At 36.4% G+C, this 22,400-nt stretch overlaps 1 protein-coding gene across 2 annotated transcripts in view; it reads right to left on the bottom strand.

Annotated features, from left to right (window-relative positions):
• MTREX (Mtr4 exosome RNA helicase) overlaps window positions 1–22,400 on the bottom strand; it is a 124,677-nt gene that overhangs the window by 34,728 nt on the left and 67,549 nt on the right. For both annotated transcript variants that reach the window (XM_025389049.1, XM_025389050.1), the window contains 3 exons: window positions 15,832–16,004; window positions 15,130–15,198; window positions 6,291–6,419 (listed from right to left, as the gene is read on the bottom strand). In XM_025389049.1, coding sequence (XP_025244834.1) covers window positions 6,291–6,419; window positions 15,130–15,198; window positions 15,832–16,004 — 371 coding nt within the window. The remainder of the gene's footprint in view (window positions 1–6,290; window positions 6,420–15,129; window positions 15,199–15,831; window positions 16,005–22,400) is intronic.

Here is a 22,400-nt window from a genome sequence, read left to right as displayed (position 1 = left end):
TTGAAGAACACCTATGTGCAAACTTTCTTCCATGCTTTCTCTTGTCGAAATGGCAAATTATCAACATTAAATTTTGCTTCCTTTCAAGTGATCTTGAATCCAGAAAGCCTCCATAAACTGAGGCAAAGTTAATGTTTCCACAGGTCCAAATCTGTCTCCCACGGCTACTTTTACACTGATCACTGATGAAAACACAATTTCCACTGGCTTGCTGATAACAAATATATTCATAGTGCTTTAATGAACAAAAATGGTATAGCGGTTGAACATGTGAATCCAGTCTTCAGCTAATTGTGTGACCTTACACAAATTATCTAACCTTTCTAGATTTTCTAGTAAAGGTAGAAAGGTTCGATAATTTGCCAAACTTGCCAAAAAAGGTTTAGTTTGTCAAACCATTAACAGAAGTTTTTCTCTCTCTAGTTAAGTTTTTGGGGTGGGGTGTTTTTTCTTTCTTCCTGCCTGCCTTTTCCTCCTCTTTTTTAATCATTTGAAACTAACTTGCAGACAACAATCACTTCACTTGACCAGCAAATACATGTATATGTTAAGAACAAGCACATTCTCCTGTAAAGCTACAATATTGTAGGAATATTGTATATGATAAGGAAATATCATATACAATCCCTATGCAGATTTCCCCACGGACCCCCTAATGACCTTCATACATTACTACTACCATTATACTTTTGGATCCAGCCAAAGATCACAAACTGGATTTAGTGGTCATGTCTCCTTAGTCTTCTTTAATCTAAAAATATACCCCACCTTTCTTGCTCTTTTATGGTACTGACATTTTCACAGATTTCCAAATTTACAGAAAAGTTGTAAGAATGAAATAAATCCCACATACCCTTATTTCAATTCTCTAATTGGTTATATTTTGCCTATTTGCTTCATCGTTCTCTTTCTACACACATAAAGTACAAGTGTTAAATGAGGGAAATCTAATGTCGAGACAATGATATCATCTAATCTGTAGTCCATATTAAGATTTCACCCTCTTTCACAATAATGTCTTTTATACCACTCTATCTTCCCCACCACCACTCCATGGAACCAAACTAGGATCATACACTGATGTCACATTTCTTTCTTCTTTAATCTAGAACAGTTCCCCAGTTTTTCTGTGTCTCTCAAGACCTTGATTTTTTTTTTTTTAATAATAAAGGTTATTTTATAGAATGACTCTCAGTTTGGGTTTCTCTAGTCATGAGGAATCGTAAGATTCAGATTATGCATTTTTGGTAGAAGTCATGTTCTGTTCTACTCAGTCCACTAGTCAACATTATTAGAGATAATGTTGATCACTTTGATCATTTGATTAAGGTGCTTTCTGCAGGATTCTTTATTATAGTATTATTTACTATTTTACTCTCTACAATTAAGAAATTGGTAGGGAGAGCCTTTAGAGACTTTGGAAATATCACTTCTTCATTAAACTTTCAGTTTACTAGTTTCAGCATCCATGGATGATTCTTGCCACAGTCAATTATTATTTGTGGTAGTTGCCTAATGGTGACTTTTCTAACTTTTATTTTATTTATTCTTTGAGATGAAGTCTCACTCTGTTGCCCAGGCTGGAGTGCAATGGCATGATCTCGGCTCAATGCAATCTCTACCTCCTGGGTTCAAGCAATTCTCCTGCCTCAGCCTCCTGAGTAGCTAGGATTATAGGCATGTGCCACCATGCCCAACTAATTTTGTATTTTTAGTAGAGATGGCATTTCGTCATGTTGATCAGGCTGGTCTCGAAATCCTGACCTCAAGTGATCTGCCTACCTTGGCCTTTCACAGTGCTGAGATTAAAGGCGTGAGCCACCATGGCCGGCCATTTCTTTTATATTTTATATATCTCTTTCTGGATTCATGGATTATTTTATTTTCATATGGTTATAATCCTTTACTATCTTTTTTTTTTTGAGATGGAGTCTCGCTCTGTCACCCAGGCTGGAGTGCAGTGGTGCGATCTCGGCTCACTGTAACCATCACCTCCGGTTCAAATGATTCAACTGCCTCAGCCTCCCAAGTAGCTGAGACTACAGGCACCTGCCACCATCCCTGGCTAATTTTTGTATTTTTAGTAGAGATGGGGTTACACCATGTTAGACAGGCTGGTCTTAAACTCCTGACCTCAGGTGATCTGCCTGCCTCTGCCTCCCAAAGTGCTGGGATTACAGGTGTGAGCCACCATGCCCAGTCCTTTACTATCATTTTTATTTTTACTTCCAAACTCTCTAATTCAGGGGTCCCCAAGTCCCAGAATGGTACCAGTCTGTGGCCTGTTAGGAACCAGGCCATGCAGCAAGAGTGGTGGGGGAGCAAGCATTACCGCCTGAGCTCCCCCCTCCTGTCAGATCAGCAGCAACATTAGATTCTCATAGCAGCGCAAACACAGCGCATGCAAGGGATCTAGGTTGCTTGGTCCTTATGAGAATCTAAGGTCTGATGATCGGAGGTGGGACAGTTTCATCCCCAAACCACCCCTGCTCCACATTGATCCATGGAAAAACTATCTTCCATGAAACCAGTTTCTTGTGCTAAAAAGACTGGGGACTGCTGGTCTAATTCATTTTAGAAACAACATTCTGTAAGCTGCACTGGGTTTTGGGCCACCAATTTGTGAACCAGCAGTTGATGCACTGTTTGGACAGAGAAGACTCAGGACATGAAAAATTATCAATACCACATAGGCAGCATCCAGAGTTAAAGATGCACAATTTGTATGCACTAAGGTACATCTAAAAAGGTGGAAAAATTAAAAATGATTCACTTGGCTTTAGAAAGAGTATTTTTATATACCTGTAGTTGAATTCAATATGCACAGGTATCTGTGAATTTCCTTCAAAACAGAGTAAAACCATTTTGTGAAGACGAGATTCAGAAGGAAGACAAAAACTGTCCAATTTCAAAGGCTGCTTTCCATAATAAACTCCATCCAAGAAATGGTCAACTAACACTTTAATGACAGGAAACAGATTACAAAGGCCATTTATAAATGTCTCCTAAAGCACAGAAAAGGGAAATCCTAAGAGTTCGCTAACTAGAAACATGACATTTTATAAACAAGAAGTTAAATGTTTACAAATTGAATGTATAGTTGTCATGAAATTATAAACATCAAATTTCAGATATTTTAAAACATCGTAATATTTGCATATGGCAGTTTATTCATTTTTCTAAACCCAATTACTTTCATGATATAACTCAGAATTCAGGTTCAACATGATGCGTCTTTATAAGTCCAAATAACCATGTGAGCAATCAGTGGAAACTTGCTAGAATACCAATAACAGGAAGTATTTTTATCCTTAGACCTTTTAAATCTTTTAAATTTTCCCCTAAATAAGCAAATGTGGTAGATAATATAAGAAGTTTTAAGTCAATACATTTTAAATACATTTCAAGCTATATAATTTCTTCAAATCAAGACTATCAGCTGAAACATGGTTTTTGAATTTTTCATTCAAACAAGCAAGTTGTTTTTTGAACCAACTGAATTTTAATCAAGTCATGGCAGACACAGTTATTTTATCCAATGTGCTATTGATTAATTCACTATTAAAAAACTGGACATATGTCAGTGAAAATGGTGGAGTAAGGACCTCCAAAAATCCTCTTCTCCATAAAAGCAATGCCAACACTGAGAAAACTTGTCAAAATCAACTTCTTCAGAATTCTGGAAATTAACCAAAGGCTTGTAGGAATTCAGTGATCATATATTCAAGAAAAATGCTGACTTTTGGTAAGAACAGCAAGCTTTGTGGCAAATTTAACTTATCCTACTCCATCTCCCACTCCTCAGCTTTCTAACAGCCTGAAAACCAAAGAGTAAATCCCACTGAAAACCAGTATTGCAGCCACTGGAGGGGAGAGAATAGGGTTGGAACCTCTTCAAAGGCCTATTCCCATAGAATTGTCATTATTCCTGTCGTCTGGTGGTTCCCTGGAAGACTCCATTCACAAGGCTGTTTTTTATTTGACCTGACTGAGAGCTTACCAGTGCAAACCTTTTTCCTGGATGTGTCTGTCAAAAGTAGTAAGAAGCAACTGCTTAACACCATGGCTGCCTGAGGTTGTGAATGACAGCTGGGACAAACAACAGGTTAACCAGAAAGCTTAAAAGGAAAAGCTGGGGAGTAAGACATTCATGGGGAATTAGAAAAGCTCCCACACATTTCTGGAAATCTAGAAGGCCATGACCAGGGCTGTGTGCATGCCCAAGAAAGCCCTGAAAAGACTCTAAGCTTTCACTTCTGTCTGACCATGAAATTGTACATCCAGGAAGCGGCTAAGGTAATGTTGTTAACTGTGTAGCTGAGGGTTGATGGCTTGCTGCAATATGTATACAAAGCCTCTAAATAAAGACTGGGGAACTTTTTTTATTTTTTAGACAGAGCCCTGCTCTGTCACCCAGGCTGGAGTGAAGTGGCACAATCTTGGCTCACTGCAACCTCCACCTCCTGGGTTCAAGTAAGTCTCCTGCCTCAGCCTCTTGAATAGCTGAAGCTACAGGCGCACACCATCATGCTGGCTAATTTTTGCATTTTTAGTACAGATGGGTTTTGGCCATGTTGGCCAGGCTGGTCTCGAACTCCTGACCTCAAGTCATCTACCCATCTCAGCCCCTCAAAGTGCTGGGATTACAGGCATGAGCCACCACGCCCAGCCAGACAGGAGAACTTAATGATTGCAGACATTTAAGGAAGTCTCTGCACAATTATGAGCTGACCATTAAACTAACCAAGCAGAGATCTTTGTGGCCACACACAATTTAAAAATACAGACTTAAAAGAATTCAGAAATCACAAAACAAACCAATGACAACAAGTAACAAGAATAAACTCTGGGAGAGCAGGAAAACTCTTGCCAATTTCCTTAGCAGCATAGACTGAAATAAACATAATAAAAAATGCTACAGGAGCAGAGGAAAGGTCCTCACTTTGCCTTGGTTTCAGGACTGCCTATATAATTTTCTTGGAAGAATCTGAGCTTTCAGTGGGAGAGTGCTGTGCCTTACTATCAATGTCTGCCATGAGAAAGGGAGAATGTTGAGATGTGTGGCACACATTTGCTATTCCAACTTGCAATAACTCCTAAAGGCCCTTTGGGGACAACGAGTATATGCCGAACTGTGGGAGTTTTAGCCTCATTTATAGTTAGGCCGTCAGTCAGTAAAATAAATGTTAGAAAAAAATAAAAATCACACAAGTTTCACTTGGTGGTGGAATTCTAGAGGTGAACAAATTAGAAGACTAAGAAAAGGAGGCCAAAGTTTAGGTAATATTCAGAATTATAAATAAACATTTAAATCGTCATTTAAAAATGTTACAGTGAATTGTCTTTTTAAAAATACTGCCAACTCCAAAACCCGTAATTTATCGATCCAAAGAAGAAGTCTATGATACTACAGTGGTAGATTTTACTTTCTACAAACCAATCTCATAATAACAAATTTCATTGCAATGACTTTTTGTAAAAGACCTATCCAGTACGCCACATTTTACATTTAATAAAAGCACATGTAAATTAAATGATTTTAACTAAGGAAATTTGGGTAGAAATTTTTCATTGTTAAAATAATGCTTCAGCCATTACAGAGCCTCCTCCTTACAATTGGGTTATGTTCTGATAAACTAGTTGTAAGTTGAAAATATTGTTAGGTCAAAAATGTATTTAATACATGAACACCTAATCTACCAAACATAACCTGGTGCAGTTTACCTTAAATGTGCTAAGAACACTTACACTGGCTTACATTTGGGCAAAATCATCTAACACAAAGCCTATTAATCTCATTAATGTATTGATGTATTAATCATCTCATTAATGTATTAATGTTCTATAATACTTAATGATTATCGCTTTTGCACTGTTGTAAAGTCAAAAAATCCTAAATCAGGACTGCCTATATTTCCATGGGAATGGGAAATAAACAGCATGAATGGATTCAAACTGTAAAATCACTCAGTCACAAGCAAAGATAACGAAAAATCTTTACAGCCCTGGTAAAATCCAGCTTCATGTAAAATTTCAATGACTGAATACTTTTTCTTTCACTTTGTCACGATTTATCTTGTAACTTGATAAAAGAAAAATAAAACAAATCTCATTAATTATCCTACTGATATGTTAGATGGCTTTACCTTAAATATACCTTAAAATACCTTGAAAAATTCTGATTTAGAGATCATGATAGTATGTTCATTACCATCACATTGGAGAACTTTGGTGATTATAAGTAAGTTACAGAATATCTGAAATCTGAAGACAGAAAGTTATGCACAAACCTGCATCTCTCCTTTCTCATCAGGTTTAGCTGGTTTTGCAGCTTCTGTAGCTGAATTTTTCAAGCTCTCTTTGCTACAGCGAAGAAGTACTTCTACTACATACAAAGGATCCAGTTCACCAGAGTTAGGCTAAAAAACAAAACAGAAGATGTTCATTCATTCTTAAGAAACTGGCCCACAAATAGTTCCATCTGTAGAGGAACTATTTTCTCAGCATTTAGCATTATGACTGACACAAACTGTGTAATACATATTTATTTTATGAAACAAAAACTGTCTCTCTGGATTCAGCATGTTCCACTGGATGAGAAAACACAGAAATAACTTTGTATTTATAAATTTTCTATTTATAAATTCTAATTTAATAGTACAAGCACTGTCAAGTGTGTCACAGAATGTTTCTAATAATGTTAAGAAACTAAAATTTTCAGTGTCAGAAAATTAATTTGTATCTTCAAATCACTCTAAATAACATAAAAGATAGATTGAGAAGAGATTATTTTATTGCTTATTATGCTAGCATTTCTATAATGTGGTTCCAATTTTTATTGTCTTTTAGTCTTTAATATTCTGTAATAAAGCTATAATTCTGAAGATCTAACAACTACTAAGATCTCACCACAACTTCTGCACTATGATAATGTATGTTTGAGTAGTATCTTTCAAGCAATAACAGAAGATATTTTTTCAGTACAGAATTCTTTTTAAAAATATTTAAATAATCTATTTTGCATAAAATACATAAAAGGAAAGTTATATGGCAATGACTTGACTATGTGGCCTCCACCCAGGACAGTTCCTACTAAAAAAATGAAAATCTGTCAATAGATGACAATGAATCCATTTCTACAATCTATTTCTGCAATAAACTACCAATAGTTTAACAAGAAAACGTATTTCCAAAGGAAAAAGAAATCACAATTATTTTAAATCGAGTTCAAATTTCCTCAAAGAAAGCATACGCTCTATTATTACAATATGAAAGAAAAACTAACTTTTTCTCAGCATACATTAGTTCAAAATGTGGTTAAAGGAAGTTGCAAAACATTCCTTAGTTTAAACACAAAGCACAGATGAAGATAGTATTTTGATTAGATTATTTTTATCTGCAAAGATTGTGTTCAGTCATTATGAAATGAGTTTTACGAATAATGAGCTAAACAAATAGCTATGATCAACTATCAAGTCTTCCTAAGGAGCCAATGATTATAAGAAGACTCAATGATTATCATATTAGCTTTACAGAGGAGGAAAAAAACCCTCTGAATAAGATGCATAACACAATTTGATAGATGAATTAGCTTCAAAGTGCTAGGAAGATGTGAGTATCTGAAAAAAAAACCCCACAGGCATATGAGCAATCTTTAATGTTTCTAGATAACTCTGTTGTTGGATTTGGTCCCAATTTTGTAGATTTCAGTAATAAATTTAATACTCTCTGTAAGATACAACAATCACAGAAGTGACTATTTTAACTCAAGTATATCATACATAATCATCTATTTATGCAGAGCTACTAAAATCAACTTATAGCATTATGGAAATATTCTCAAGTGTTACTATGGAAACACAATAGGAAACCTTCTACACTGTAACATTAAATGAAAATTTGATGTTAAAGGTATTTCCTAAGATTATTAATTTTTTCTCAGCTAACTTGCTTTAGTTTTGCACTCTGTAAAGACGGATCAATGTCAACTTTCAGATAAAAAACTAGTTAAGTCTTCTATTATCTTAATTTAGATTTTTGTTTATAAGTCCTAATTTTTACTTCTTAACAGTATAACTGAACTTGTTTTTCCCAGCTTTTCTTTATTCCTTTTAAAGTGTGGCTAATTTCTGGCTATAAACTGAAATTACCTAATTAAAACACAATTTGGTAATCCCAAGCTTGTAGAACGCAAAGAAACAAGCAATTTAAAATAACAATGACAAGTACAATTACATTTTTATTTATTTAAAATGCTTCTAAGTTTTCTTTGTTGGTTTGTATACACCCTCTGCCTCTGGCAAGCTCTACTGGCCACAAAAATCTTTGGATTTGTATTCTGACTTAGATCCCAAAATTAATAAAAATGTACTTCACATTTTTAGTGAACAAATTCAAGTAGTGAAATGAAAAAATTAGTTTCACCACCAATAGAAACAGAAAAAAATGAATGTGTTCCTCTCTAATCCTCATTTTATCTTTGCCTAAAAGAACTCTCATCGACTGATTCTACCTTTATAGTTAGACAGTCACATGAATGAATTTAGGATCAAAAGAGGCAAGTGATTTTTAAAAAATATGTCTTCTGTGTGCGTATGCATACTTGTAATTATGTTAGCTATAATTTTTCTCTCCTGAACCTCAGACTACCAGAGCATGACAGTGTGATCCACAAGCCTGCTCCCCAGCAACTGGAAAAAATTATGAAAAACCAATCATTTAAAGTTTCTGGAAACATCATAAGGGAATACATCAAGTGAAGAAAGATCTAGTCCAAAACAACCTCTAAAATTCATTAAAGTCTTTGATATCTGAACAAAGACCGCTCCCTCCCTCACTCTTCCCACTTCACTGAAACAGAAACTCCAGACTGGTGAAGCCAAAAATACAGAAGGGCTCAGTATCCCTGCAGCTCTTAGTTGAAGAGGGCTAACTTTTAGGAGGGGCAGGATGTGAACATTTCTCATCCTCCTCCCACCTACCTGTTGCTGCTGCTAAGTCCTCTGCAAGTAAGGCTGAAAGGTACAGGCTCCCCTTCATTCATCTAGCCTCTACTGGTTGGCCAGAGGCTCTATCTTGGTGTGGTGCTGCTGAGAAAAAGGGCCCCAACAGCCCTTCCCCTGGTTCATAAGGCAATGGGTCCATGGTGGAAGAGGCAAGATGAAAATACCTGAGGCTTCCACCCCAACCCTCCGCCTATCCCCCAGCTTTTAAAGCGGGGATGTTACTCAGAGAAAAGTGTGCATTGTCCCTACCCCCAATTTTAGAATTTTGACTCAGAGATTTTGCCTGGGTGAAGAAATAGGCCTTAAAACAGACAACTCTTAATATCTTCCCAAAGGACCAGATTTTATTTGTAACAGAGCCTGAGGAAATTCAAGACTAAGATTAACTTTCAGAAACAGCAGAGGCTGTGGTGAAATACAATTGGTAGATCTGTATTCCTTGGAGATATAGGCTAAATTGTACAGCAGAGAGTTTGCAGAAGAGAACATGGTTTTACAAATGATAGTGGGAGGAGTCCTCCTGCTAATAGAGCTTAACAGTTGGGTATGCCCAGAGAAAGGTAAAGTTATAGAGACCCCTGTCCAAACCATTGTCATCTCAGGGTGACTGTGGGCATAACCAGGGCTGTGACCCCCAACTCTACCCCAGAAACAAACTAAAAGGCTAAACACTATAGGGGGTAAGACGTAGAGACTTCTATCAAATAATCCAGCCCAACACTAAATAAATAAACAAGGAAATAACAACAGTGGCCTGCAAGAGGTGGAGGCAGGGAGGGCAATACCTAGAGTTACTACAATATATTATCAAAAAAGAGACATGCAAAGAAACAGGAAAAGTTATGACCCATAAAACAGGGAAAAAAGTAGGCAACAGAATCTGCCTATAATAGTGATCAGATGTTAGGGTAAACAGACTTAAAAGTTGCCACTATAAATATATTCAAAGAATCAAGGGAAATCACAATTAATGAAGTAAAGGGTACAATAACAATGTTGTATCAAATAGAACATATCGATGATGAAATAGAAAATATAAAAAGAAACCAAAAGCAAATTTTAGAGTTTAAAAGTCTATTTACTGAAGTGAGGAAAATTACTAGAGGGGCCCAACAGTAGATCTGAACTGGCAGATAATATCACCAGTGAATTTGAAGATAGACTATTGATGGAGATTATGCAATCCAAAGCACAGAGCAAGAACAAACAAATAAAAATGAACCAAGCCTCAGAGGAATATAGGACACCATTAAGTGCAACATACCCATAATGGAAGTTCCAGAGGAGAGGTTTAGAGAAAGGAGCAGAAAAATATTCAAAGAAATAACGGCCTGGGCACAGTGGTTCACACCTGTAATCCCAGCACTTTGAGAGACCAAGGTGGGAGGATTGCTTGAGCCTAGGAGTTTGAAATCAGCCTGGGCAATATAATGAGACCTGGTCTCTACAAAAACTGTTTAAAGTTAGCCAGGCATGGTGCTGCACACCTGTAGTCCCAGCTACTCAGGAGGCTGAGGTGGGAGAATTGCTTGAGCCCAGGAGTTTGAGGCTGCAGGGAGCCATGACTGAACCACTGCACTCTAACCTGGGTGACAGAGTGAGACCCTGTCTCTAAAAATGACAAAACAAAACCAGAAATAGTGGCTGAAAACTTCTCAAAATTTACTGGAAAAAAAAAAGAATTCATCTATATAGCCAGAAAATTCAATAAAGTTCAAGTAGGATAAAGGCAAAGAAGTTCAGTCACTTTCTATGCAGATACATTTATAATAAAAATGAGGAAAGCCAAACCAAAAAGAGAAAATCTTGAAAGCAGCAAGAGAAAAATAGATTAATCTCTTACAAGGGAACTTCAACAAGACTAACAGCGAAAATTTCTCAGCAGAAACAATGGAGGCCAGAAAGCAATGAGTTGACATATTCAAAGAAAAAACAACTGTTAACCAAGAATCCTATATCCAGCAAAGTTACCTTTCAAAAATGAAGGCAAAATAAAGACATTCTCAGATAGACTAAAAACTGAGAAAATCTGTTTCTAGTAGACCCACCTTATAAGAAATACAAAAAGAAGTTCTACAGGCTAACATCAAGTAATACTAGACATTTATTTGAAACTATGTAACAAAATAACACTGGTAAAGGTAATTATATAATTATAAAAGATAGAAATAAAAATCTTTTTCTCTTCAATGATTTAAAAAGCAGTTGTATAAAACAATATGTCTACATTGTATTATTGAGCCTGTAACATATCAAAATGTAGTATCTTGGCAGTAACAGCATAATGGAGGTAGGTGGGAGCAAAACTGTATAAGACTAAGGCAGTAACTCCAGAGAGTAACTTGAATTCACAGGAACAAATAAAACCAAAAATGATAAATAAGAAGGTTAATATAACAAGAGCGATATATACACACGTGCTTTCCTTTCTTCTATAAGCTTTAAAAGTAATAAAAAGTGGCCGGGCATGGTGGCTCACACCTATAATCCCAGCACTTTGGGAGGCTGAGGTAGCCGGATCACCTGAGGTTAGGAGTTTGAGATCAGTCTGGCCAACACGGTGAAACACCATCTCTACTAAAAATACAAAAAATTAGCTGGGTGTGGTGGCGTGAGTCTGTAATCTCAGGTACTTGGAAGGCTGAGGTAGGAGAATCACCTGAACCTGGGAGGCGGAGGTTTCCCTGAGCTGACACTGTGCCACTGCACACCAGCCTGCCTGGGCAACATAGTAGACTTCATTTCAAAAAAATAAATAAATAAATAAATAAATAATTTTTAAAAAGTACATAAAGTATTAACCATAATAATATATTGCTGGATTTGTAACATTTATAGATGTAATATGTATAACCATGAAAAGAGAGAAAAAGGAATAGAGCTATACAGAAATAACACCTCTATATCACACTGGAATTAAGTGAGTGTAAATCTAAAGCTTATTCTAATAATATGTATATGGAAAGCCCCAGCAAACACTAAGAAAATCTCTCTGTTGCTATATACATATACATATATACACATGTGCACACATATACATACATGTATATGTATATGAAATCTTTAAAAAATTAAAATGCCACATTAGAAAAAATTCACATGATGCAAAAGAAAGCAGTAAAAGAAGAGAAAACAAAGACACAAGACACAGAAAACAAAAATTAAAATGGCAGCTGCTAAACCAACTACAACTATAATGAAACTCAATGTGAACAGATTAAGCAATCCATAAAAGGAATAGAATTTCAGATTGGATTAAAAAAAAAAACAAAATCCAACTGCTGTGTATGCTGTGTACAGGACACACACTTTAAACTTACTGATATAAACAAGACTGAAAATTTAAAAATGGGAAAAAATATTATGCAAAGAAAAATCAAAAGAAAGCTCAAATAGCTATGCTGATACAAAACAAAATACATTTTAACACAGCTTGAAAACACATGAAGCAAAAACTGACAGAAATGAAGGGAAAAATAGATAATACAACAATAATAGTTACGAGACTTCAATACTCCACTTTCAAGAATAGATAAAAATAGACCAACCAGACAGAAAGGTCTGCAAAGAAAGAAGTTGAAGACCTGAACAACACTCTAAAAGAAGTTCTAAACCAACTACACCTAAAGGACATCTATAAAACATCTCCCACCTTAAAGCAGCAGAATATACATTCCTCTCAACTGCACATAGAACATTCTGCAGGACAGACCATGTCAGGCCATTAAACAAGCTTAGAACAATTCAAAACTACTGAAAGAATTCCAAGTACACTCTTGACAAGAACAAAATTAGAAATAATAAAGACAAAAATTTGGAAAATTAACAAATATGTGAACATTAACACTCTCCTAAATAACCAATGGGTTAAAGAAGAAATCAAAAGGGAAATTAGAAAATACTTTGAGATTAATGAAAATGATAAAATATACTAAAATTTACGGAATACAGCTAAAGCACCTGTAGAGGGAAATTTATAATTGTAAAAGCTCTATTTAAAAAGAAGAAGTATCTCAAGTTAATAACCTAATCTTCTACCTTAACACATTGAAAAAAGAACAGCAAACTAAACCTATAGTTAGAAGAAAGGAAATTAAAAAGATGGGGCATAACCTAATGAAACAGAGACAGAAAAACAGAGGGAAAAAAATCAATAAAAACAAAAGCTCACTGAGAAGATTAACAAAATTGACAAACTTTACCCAGATGAAAGATTTAAACGACTAGGTCAGATATGAATGAGACACTACTAATGACCATACAAAAATAAAAAGGATTAAAAAACAATACTATGAATAACTGTATATCAATAAATCACAGAAAATTTGAAGAACATGCCATACCAAGCAGAGATGGACTTAGTAATCTCTAAGTAAACTACCCATAAAGAAGAGCACAAGCCAAAGCGGCCTCATTGCCAAGTTCTACCAAATATTTTAAAAGTTTTGGCCGGGCGCGGTGGCTCAAGCCTGTAATCCCAGCACTTTGGGAGGCCGAGACGGGCGGATCACGAGGTCAGGAGATCGAGACCATCCTGGCGAACACGGTGAAACCCCGTCTCTACTAAAAAAATACAAAAAACTAGCCGGGCGAGGCGGCGGGCGCCTGTAGTCCCAGCTACTCGGGGGGCTGAGGTAGGAGAATGGCGTAAACCCGGGGGGCGGAGCTTGCAGTGAGCTGAGATCCGGCCACTGCACTCCAGCCTGGGTGACAGAGCGAGACTCCGTCTCAAAAAAAAAAAAAAAAAAAAAAAAAAAAGAAGTTTTGAATGTCATGAAGATATTGGGGAAAAAAAATTTAATACCAGTTCTTCAAAAACTCTTCCAAAAAAATGAAAGAAAAGGGGAACACTTCCTAACTCATCCTATGAGGCCTGCATTACCCTAATACCAAACCCAAACAAAGATGTCACCAAGAAAACAACAAAGCAACATTTCCTATGAATAGTGGCATAAAAAATCCTCAAAAACATACTACCAACTGAATCCCAATACATAAAGAGAATAATATATCATGACAAACTGGGATTTATCTCAGAAATCCAGTCATATTAACACCTGAAAACCAGTTAATGTAATATATCATATCAGAATACAAAATAGAATAAAGAGCAAAAATCACATGATCATCTCAATGGGCACGTAAGAAATATTTGACAAAATATTTATCTTTCATGAGAAAAACACTCAACACACAGGGAACAGAGGAAATTTTCTCTACTTCTGGGGGATATGGAAGGATAGATGAATGACATAGGTTTCTTTTTGAGATGATGAAAATGTTCTAGAATTGACTGTGGTGACTGATGGTTGCACATATCTGCGAATATACTAAATGTCACTGAGTCATATACTCTAACCGGGAAAATTGGACAGTGTGTGCATATCTCCATAGAACTGTTTAAAAAAAGAAACAAAAAATGTAAAACCTAGCATGAAAGGAATCTACAGCACTTCAGTACAGGTTAAAATATTCTGCCCTAGCAAAATTCTCTTATAGACAAGTTATGGAATGAGTAAACTGGCAAAGGCATGCTAGCTGTTCCATCTTGGGTTACATAAATGTCCATGAAACCACTGTATTTAGCATTCAATGTCTCACTTCGACTCCACATAAAAAGAGAATTTAATAGCTGTCAGAGAGGCTTAAATAAAGACTACTCTGTCCAGTTAACCTCACCTCCTGCAAGGAAGATCATAGCTACATGAAAATAATGCATGTGTCTCTCTGAGTGTGTGTGTGTGTGGGGGGGGATTTGGGGAGTGGAAGGAAAGCACTACCACCATTTAACAGTTTTCTCATGGTTGAGGCGATACACAGAAAACATAAAGGACTGGCTGGGCGCAATGGCTCACACTTGTAATCCCAGCACTTTGGGAGGCCGAGACGGGTGGATCACCTGAGGTTAGGAGTTCAAGACTAGCTTGACCAACATGGCGAAACCCCATCTCTACTAAAAATACAAAAATTAGCCGGGTGTATTCCAACAATTAATTCCTCATGGCAGAATTTATTACTGCTTCTCTTCAGGTAACATTATTTCTTCTTAGACTGATTTCATAAGCCTGAAAAAACATTTCACTAAAAACTGATATACAATTCTAGTTTAAAGACAACAGTTTACCTTAACATTTGACTTTTTTGAGAAATTCACCACTACTCCCCAGCCAAAGTCATCTCCTTCATTCTTTACCTAAAAAGAAAAGCAAGTAAGCAAGATCAAATGTATATATATACAAGGCAATTTCAGTCTTTCGTACCCACATTCTAGACTAATAAAGCCTTCTGAATTTTCTGATAAAATATCTTTAGCAAAAGCATTGCTAAATTTAAGAAACAAGATATTAACCAGGACAAATTTCATTTTAGAAATTGCCCCTAGAACAGCAACAACAGGAATCTCTCAGTTGGCAAATGAATGCCGAAAATGACAGTATGTTTCAAGGATATAAATATTTTATATCTAATGAATTCATCCAGAACTTAAAATTACCTTATTTTTCATATAGTTATATGAATAGTTACATGAATATAGTTATATGAAGTTATAGTTAGCATTTCATAACTAGAAATATTTTATATGTTAATCCCAAAACTATCTACTTCAATTTATAGTCCTCAAAATAAAAACCAGTGGTGATTAAAAGGACTTTGCATAAGCCCCTAAGTTAGTGCCATGTGAAACAGGTAAAATAATATGATTAATATAGATCAATTATTGTAGCAGGAAGCATTTTATCAGGATAAAAAATAAATTAGAATCTTTAACAAAAATACGTTTAAATATTGAATTATTCAAGTATTTTATGAAGAAACAATGACATACCTTTACCAAACGACCTGGTTGTAGAAAAGGTAAGCAGTATTTTGGTTTGTGAATATATTCTTCAATTTCTTTACCCAATTTGGCAAGCTGCTGTCTAATCTTATAATAGATAACCACACTTTCTTCATTGGGAATTACTATTTTATTATACTGTTCTTCTGAATTCTTTACCTCTGTAAATAGAACACATGTACAAAATTAAAAAATTATATATCTTATTTAAATTATATCCAAGACATAGGATTTTTTCTATTAGGTTGGTGCCAATGTAGTTGCGGTTTTTGTTTACTTTCCACCTTCCTGTAAGTCTCTATGTGTTCAGCTATCCAAAAGCTCCTCAAACCCTGTCCTCTTGTGCCCTTTATGGAGACTTTATTGGATAGACATGACTGACAACTGCGAAGAAATGTGGCTGGTCACAATCTATTACTAATAGACTGAGTGGGAAAACCCAGCCAGATCTGCCCATTACAAGTGGTTTTTTTTTTTTTTTTTTGCGCCTTTCTGTATAGCATTTCTTCCTCCAAGGTAGGAGGCAGGATCTCTTTTGAAATGGGTGTCTTGTGACCTAAATTCAGACAAGGTAGGTCAGAGAAATTTTTTAGGTCGGTCTCCAAACAGAAAAGCTGGAGATGATTCCTGCCTTGGGGAGAAAAAGCAGCAGGTGAAAGGAAGGCAGCAGCAGATCAGAGAGAAATTCTATCTTCTGGCACCTGCTTCTGACCCAGCATTATAACAAAAGACTATACAGAGGCTATGGGAGTTATAAATCAGGAACCATGGGCAAAAACGAACCAATAAATCATAGACCACACCCTGGTTTTTTGTTAATAGGGATCTCATATTAACAGGATATATCATTTCAAAGATATTGGCGTATTATTAGACGTGTATTTAGTCATTAATTAGATCAGTCTACCATTAAATGGTATGAATATGTCTCTTAGGCTGAGGCCATGCAGGTTTGTAGGCTTTTATTTGATCTTGTCTGGTTTTAAAAGTAGGAGACATCTTGGCAAATACATAGTTTTATATTTTTAGGCCTTTGGTATAATTGAACTAGGATATAATTTTCTTGTTTTGAGCTTCTTTAGAGGTATTAATATTGGATTTTTAAAATGTGTAATTCCATTTTTAAAATCAATAGCCTTTTTTTTCTTTTTTTTAGAGATGGAGTCTCACTCTGTCGCCCAGATTAGAGTGCAGTGGTGCAATCTCGGCTCACGGCAAGCTCCGCCTCCTGGGTTCATGCTATTCTCCTGCCTCAGCCTCCCCAGTAGCTGGGACTACAGGCGCCCACTACCATGCCCAGCTAATTTTTGTGCATTAGCCAGGATGGTCTTGATCTCCTGACCTCGTGATCTGCCCACCTTGGCCTCCCAAAGTGCTGGGATTACACATGTGAGCCACCGAGCCTGGCCTTTCGTTTGTGTTTTTTTTGAGACAGTCTTGGCTCACTGCAACCTCTGCCTCACAGGTTTAAGTGATTCTCCTGCCTCAGCCTCCTGAGTAGCTGGGATTATCGGCATGCGCCACTATGCCCAGCTAATTCCTGTATTTTTAGTAGAGACGGGGGTTTCACCATGTTGGCCAGGCTGGTCTTGAACTCCTGACCTCAAGTGATCCACCTGCCTTGGCCTCCCAAAGTGCTAGAATTACAGGTGCGAGTCACCACACCTGACCTATAAAATCTATAGTTTTTAAATACCCTTCCTTCTTTTTTTTTAAATCTATGGAAGGGACATTAGAATTGACCACAATGATGGTCTAGATTTTAGGCAGCAAGAGTAGCCTAGCACATATCTCCTCCACATTGTATCTCTGTTTAGATGTGATAAGGTTATACAGGTATAGAACTAGTGCCATTTTTATAATTAGGCAAATAGTAGTATTGATTTTCAGTCTATTTTGTCAGATGGGATGAAGGTACAATTCATCCTATATGGCTCTTAGGAATTTTGATAAAAGGGTTAAATATATAGTTGCAGTTTTCTGTTTAGGAATTATCTTTTTAGCATTTGTAGTTGTAGCCCTGGTGTTAGGACCATTCTCTCAGGTAAAGAAAGAAAAAAAGTTGTTCTTTTGAGGTAATGTGTTTTAAGAAACACAAGTGTTTTTCCGGCTAGGCACAGTGGCTCACACCCATAAACCCAACACTCTTGGGAGGCCGAGGCAGGAGGAGGATAGCTTGAGCTCAGGAGGTCAAGACCAGCCTGGGAGAGACAGTGAGATTCCATCTCTACAAAAATAAAACATCAGGTTGGTGTGATGGTACACACCTGTAGTCCTAGCTACCTGGGAGGCTGACGTTGGAGGATTCCTTGAGCCCAGGAGGTTGAGGCTACAGTGAGCTATGATTGTGCCAATGCACTCCAGTCTAGGCAACAGAGACCCTGCCTCCAAAAAATAAGTGTTTTAAATATATTTTTTATATATTTTTAAATGTTTCTTGAGACAGTCTTGCTCCATTGCCCAGGTTAGAGTTCAGTGGCACAATCTCGGCTCACTGCAACCTCTGTCTCCTGGGTTCATGCTATTCCCTACCTCAGCCTTCTGAGTAACTGGAATTACAGGTGTGCGCCACCACATACAGCTAATTTTTTGTATTTTTAGTAGAGACGGGGTTTTGCCATGTTGGCCAGGCTGGTCTTGAACTTCTGGCCTCAAGTGATCCACTCGCCTTGGTCTCCCAAAGTGCTGGGATTACAGGCATAAGCCACCATGCCCGGCATTTTTTGTATTTTTTATGTCACATAACAGTAACTAACGCAGAAGAAGCCTTCTGTGACTCAATGTGTGAGGGTTTTTCTTCCCCACACACCAAGCAGTGGATGTCAGCTGGGTGTCCTCTAATTTAATTTTGACATTATCCACCTGGAGATAGCATCAGGTCTCACAGGTTGAGAGTTCAGTCCCCAAGACTGCCCCCACCCCTACCCCGACTAGTCACAAGTTAAGGCCTCCAAAATTTTAGACACTAGTCACAAGTTTAGACACCAGTCACCAGTTAGGCCTTCAAAAATTTTAACAAATTGAAATTTTTACAACTTCCTATTTAGGTCTGATTTGCGTGTGTGTGTGTGTGTGTGAGTAGCTCACGAAACTAAAAAAAAAAAAAAAACCACATTATCAGTTTATTACAAAAAATATTTTTAAAAATAGATAAAAAAATATAAGACAAAGCCTAAAAAGGTCCCAAACAACAAGAGCTTTTGTCCCCACAGAGATGGAGTACACCATCTTCTTCAACAAATAAATTTTTGTTTCCTTCCTATAAGTCTCTTCATATTTGGCTATCCAAAAGTTCCCCAAATCCTGTCCTCCTGGACCTTTTACAGCGACTTTTAATTAGATGGATATAATTCACAACTATATATAATTAAACAAAAAATACATAATCTAATATTAAGAGAGTAAAAAAACCCAAGAAAGCCTATTTATTTAAAATTTTTGAATCTCTGTAACATTTCTTCCTCCAAGACATAAGACAGAACCCTCTTTAAAATGGTGGTCTTATGAACTATAAGACAAAATAAGTCAAAAAAATTTATTATGAACAGATCTAAGACAAAAAGGCCAAAAAAAAAAAAAAAAAAAAAGAAAAGAAAAAGAAACAACCCTGCCTTAAAATAAATAAATAAATAACAAAACTAGGTTTAAAATAATCTAATTTCTAAGGCCTATTGTGCCCTAACATTTTAACAAGACTATAAATAACAAAGGGTATAAAAATTATAAGCCAAAAACCACAGACAAATACACCACACACACCCCCCACCCACAGTTTTAAATTCTGATAAAATCCAATTTATTTTTTTCTTCTGTTGTTCATGCTTTTGGTGTCACAGCTAAGAAATCACTGCCAAATCCCAAATTACGTAAATTCACACCTATATTTTTTCCTAAAAGTTTTAAATTTTTAGCTCTTATATTGACAGCTTTATCTATTTTGAGTTACTTTCTGTATATGGAGTGAGGTAAGGGTGCAACTTCATTATGCATGTTGCAATTCTGTTGTTTCAGCACTACTTGTTGAAAAATTAACTGACAACAGATGTATGGGTTTACTTCTGGACTCACAATTCTACTCCATTGATCTGTATCAAACTGCTCTATGTAACCTGTGTGCTTCAGTTTCTTAATCTGCAAAATGAGGATAACCATAGTGCACATAATTCCACAAAGCTTTCCCAGGGACTGACGAAAGACAAAGAATATACTTAGCTACCAGAATTGCTCATAGTAAACAGAAAGGATATTGCTCCTGTATTATTATGTTTATTATTATCATCAACCTTTTCACAGACTGTTCCTAGAGCTCTAAGTTCTAGTCTTTTGTACTACCTTGGGCACACTGCATCATCCTGGTTCTTTTTAAATGAACTGCATCACTGCTTACAGGAGCTGTACTTCAGTCATTAAAGACTAGAATACCATCCGAAACAACATGCATTATGGCAGTAAACATTATCAGGAAAAAAAAATTAAACCCTATAAAAGAATATTTGACAGACTAAAGTCATTAAGAGTTATAAGAAAACGAAGACTGCACACTGAAATGATGATCCTGCTGCCCCGCCCAGAGTTACATATAACATTATATTTGTAGGAATCAGGTGAGCACTAAAGGCAGCACAGACAGGAGGAATTTAAGAAAATGATATAAGGAAATTTCTATGGGGTTTTAACAGGGAAGCATCCAGAAAGATTTTTTTTATATCACTCCAAATCACTTCAGTGCTCAGACTATTTAACTAGAGTCAAAAGTTTGAAAGATATTTTAAGAAGTCACATTTATTCTGTATCCAGGACTCTAATTACAGCCACATACCACTCCAGAAAATTATTAACTTTAGGTACAGTCTTTTTTCTCCAAATTAAACAAACAAAAATCAGTTTCTCTAATCTTTTCTCATGTTAAAAAAAAACTGGTTTTATGTCTTTCAAAATTGATAATATACATGTAACAAATTAGAATAGAAAAACAAAGACACAAATTAATGAGGCAACTTGCTTGTGAGACTGCCACTATGAAGCAAATTAACTTAAGGATAGTATCTCTTCCACCCCAATCAGACAGTTGAGGAACTTTAGTATAAGAAGCTGCTTTAACTACAGTGCAAATGAGAAGACCCCATGGGTCATCGCCACAGGAAAGCCTCAGAATTTCAGAAGATAGCATGTAAACCATGCCCATAAACTCTTAAGACAGCTTGTAACCAATTTCTTCCTTTAGAGGAAGATGAGAGATGGTGGTTGCAAAGACATATTTATAGCATACAATATAGTGTATAATAGTGTGTACAATAGATAAGCCTGGGAGCGACTGGGAAATGAACTGCCATGCTCAGAACTAAGCAAATTTTACAAGTAAAAGCATAGATTGCTTTACTGCTCTATGGCAATACTATCAGCTTTTGCAACAAGCACTTACTGAGCATTTAACATAGATTATCTCATTTAGTTCTTATAACTTGGATGAACTGGATATTATCCCAACTTCATACACAAACTAAGGCCCAGGTAGCCTTGATTCAAACCCTCATCTAACTGCACAGCTCTTTCTATTACCACTGGCATTATTAATGAAACTAAATAAAAAGACTAAGATTAAGTATGCATTTTTCTTTTCAGTAAAGGTAGAGTACAATCCAAGGACCTCTACTCTTATGGCTCACTGAAAAATGTACTGTTGATTAGATAAATCAAAATGAAAAACATCTCACATATGTGAGCCATCTATTTGTTATAATCAATAAAACATTCTACCAATTCTACACTTCCAAAGACAACAGCCCACATTTTAATTTTGGTATATTTAAGGCGGTAAAATAATACCAGTGCCTTGAAAAGGCTCTAGCAGTATCTGCAACAAAAGAAGTATATTCCTGCAAGTAATGAGTGAAAATAGGAATGAACTGCATTCAGGACGTATTCTCTCATACTACATGCTCTGTTTGATTGCAGCACTCAGCTCTGCAAACTGTACTACAGGTGTTTCAATTCCCTTATTTCTCTTTCATCAATCAAGTTCCTACCTCTTCCATTAACAAGTATTTTATATTTTGGACAGTATTTCTACTTACTGGTTTCAGGAGGTTAGAAAAACAGCTTGCCCCTTTAAAACCAGAGGTAGAGAAATGCAGGGCTAATTCAATTCCAAGTAGATACAAGTATCCAGAGGCAAGGCCAGAGAACAAAGATCATGTTACTCACAATCCTCTTAAAAAGTAAGTCAGAACCAAACTGAAAAAACAAAACAAAACACAAAAGCTGGGGACTGAGGAGACAGCGGACATGAGATGGAAATGTCTACCTAAATGGAAGAAACCGAGGCAAAATTAACAGTTTATGTGGGCCAAGGTTGATGACTGCAGCCAGAGATACACTTCTAAGTTCAGGAAGTGCTCTAGAGACAAAGGAGGGGCTCAAGTTTCTGAAGAAAAAGGGATGAATCAGGGACAGGTGCAGTGGCTCATGCCTGTAATCCCAGCACTTTGGGAGGCTGAGGTGGGTGGATCACCTGAGGTTGGGAGTTCGAGACCAGCCTGACCAACATGGAGAAACCC

Source organism: Theropithecus gelada, chromosome 6 (assembly GCF_003255815.1).
Source record: "Theropithecus gelada isolate Dixy chromosome 6, Tgel_1.0, whole genome shotgun sequence".
Classification (NCBI taxonomy): domain Eukaryota; kingdom Metazoa; phylum Chordata; class Mammalia; order Primates; family Cercopithecidae; genus Theropithecus; species Theropithecus gelada.
The sequence above is the reverse complement of the archived record's forward strand: the minus strand, read 5'-3'. Positions and strand labels throughout refer to the sequence as shown.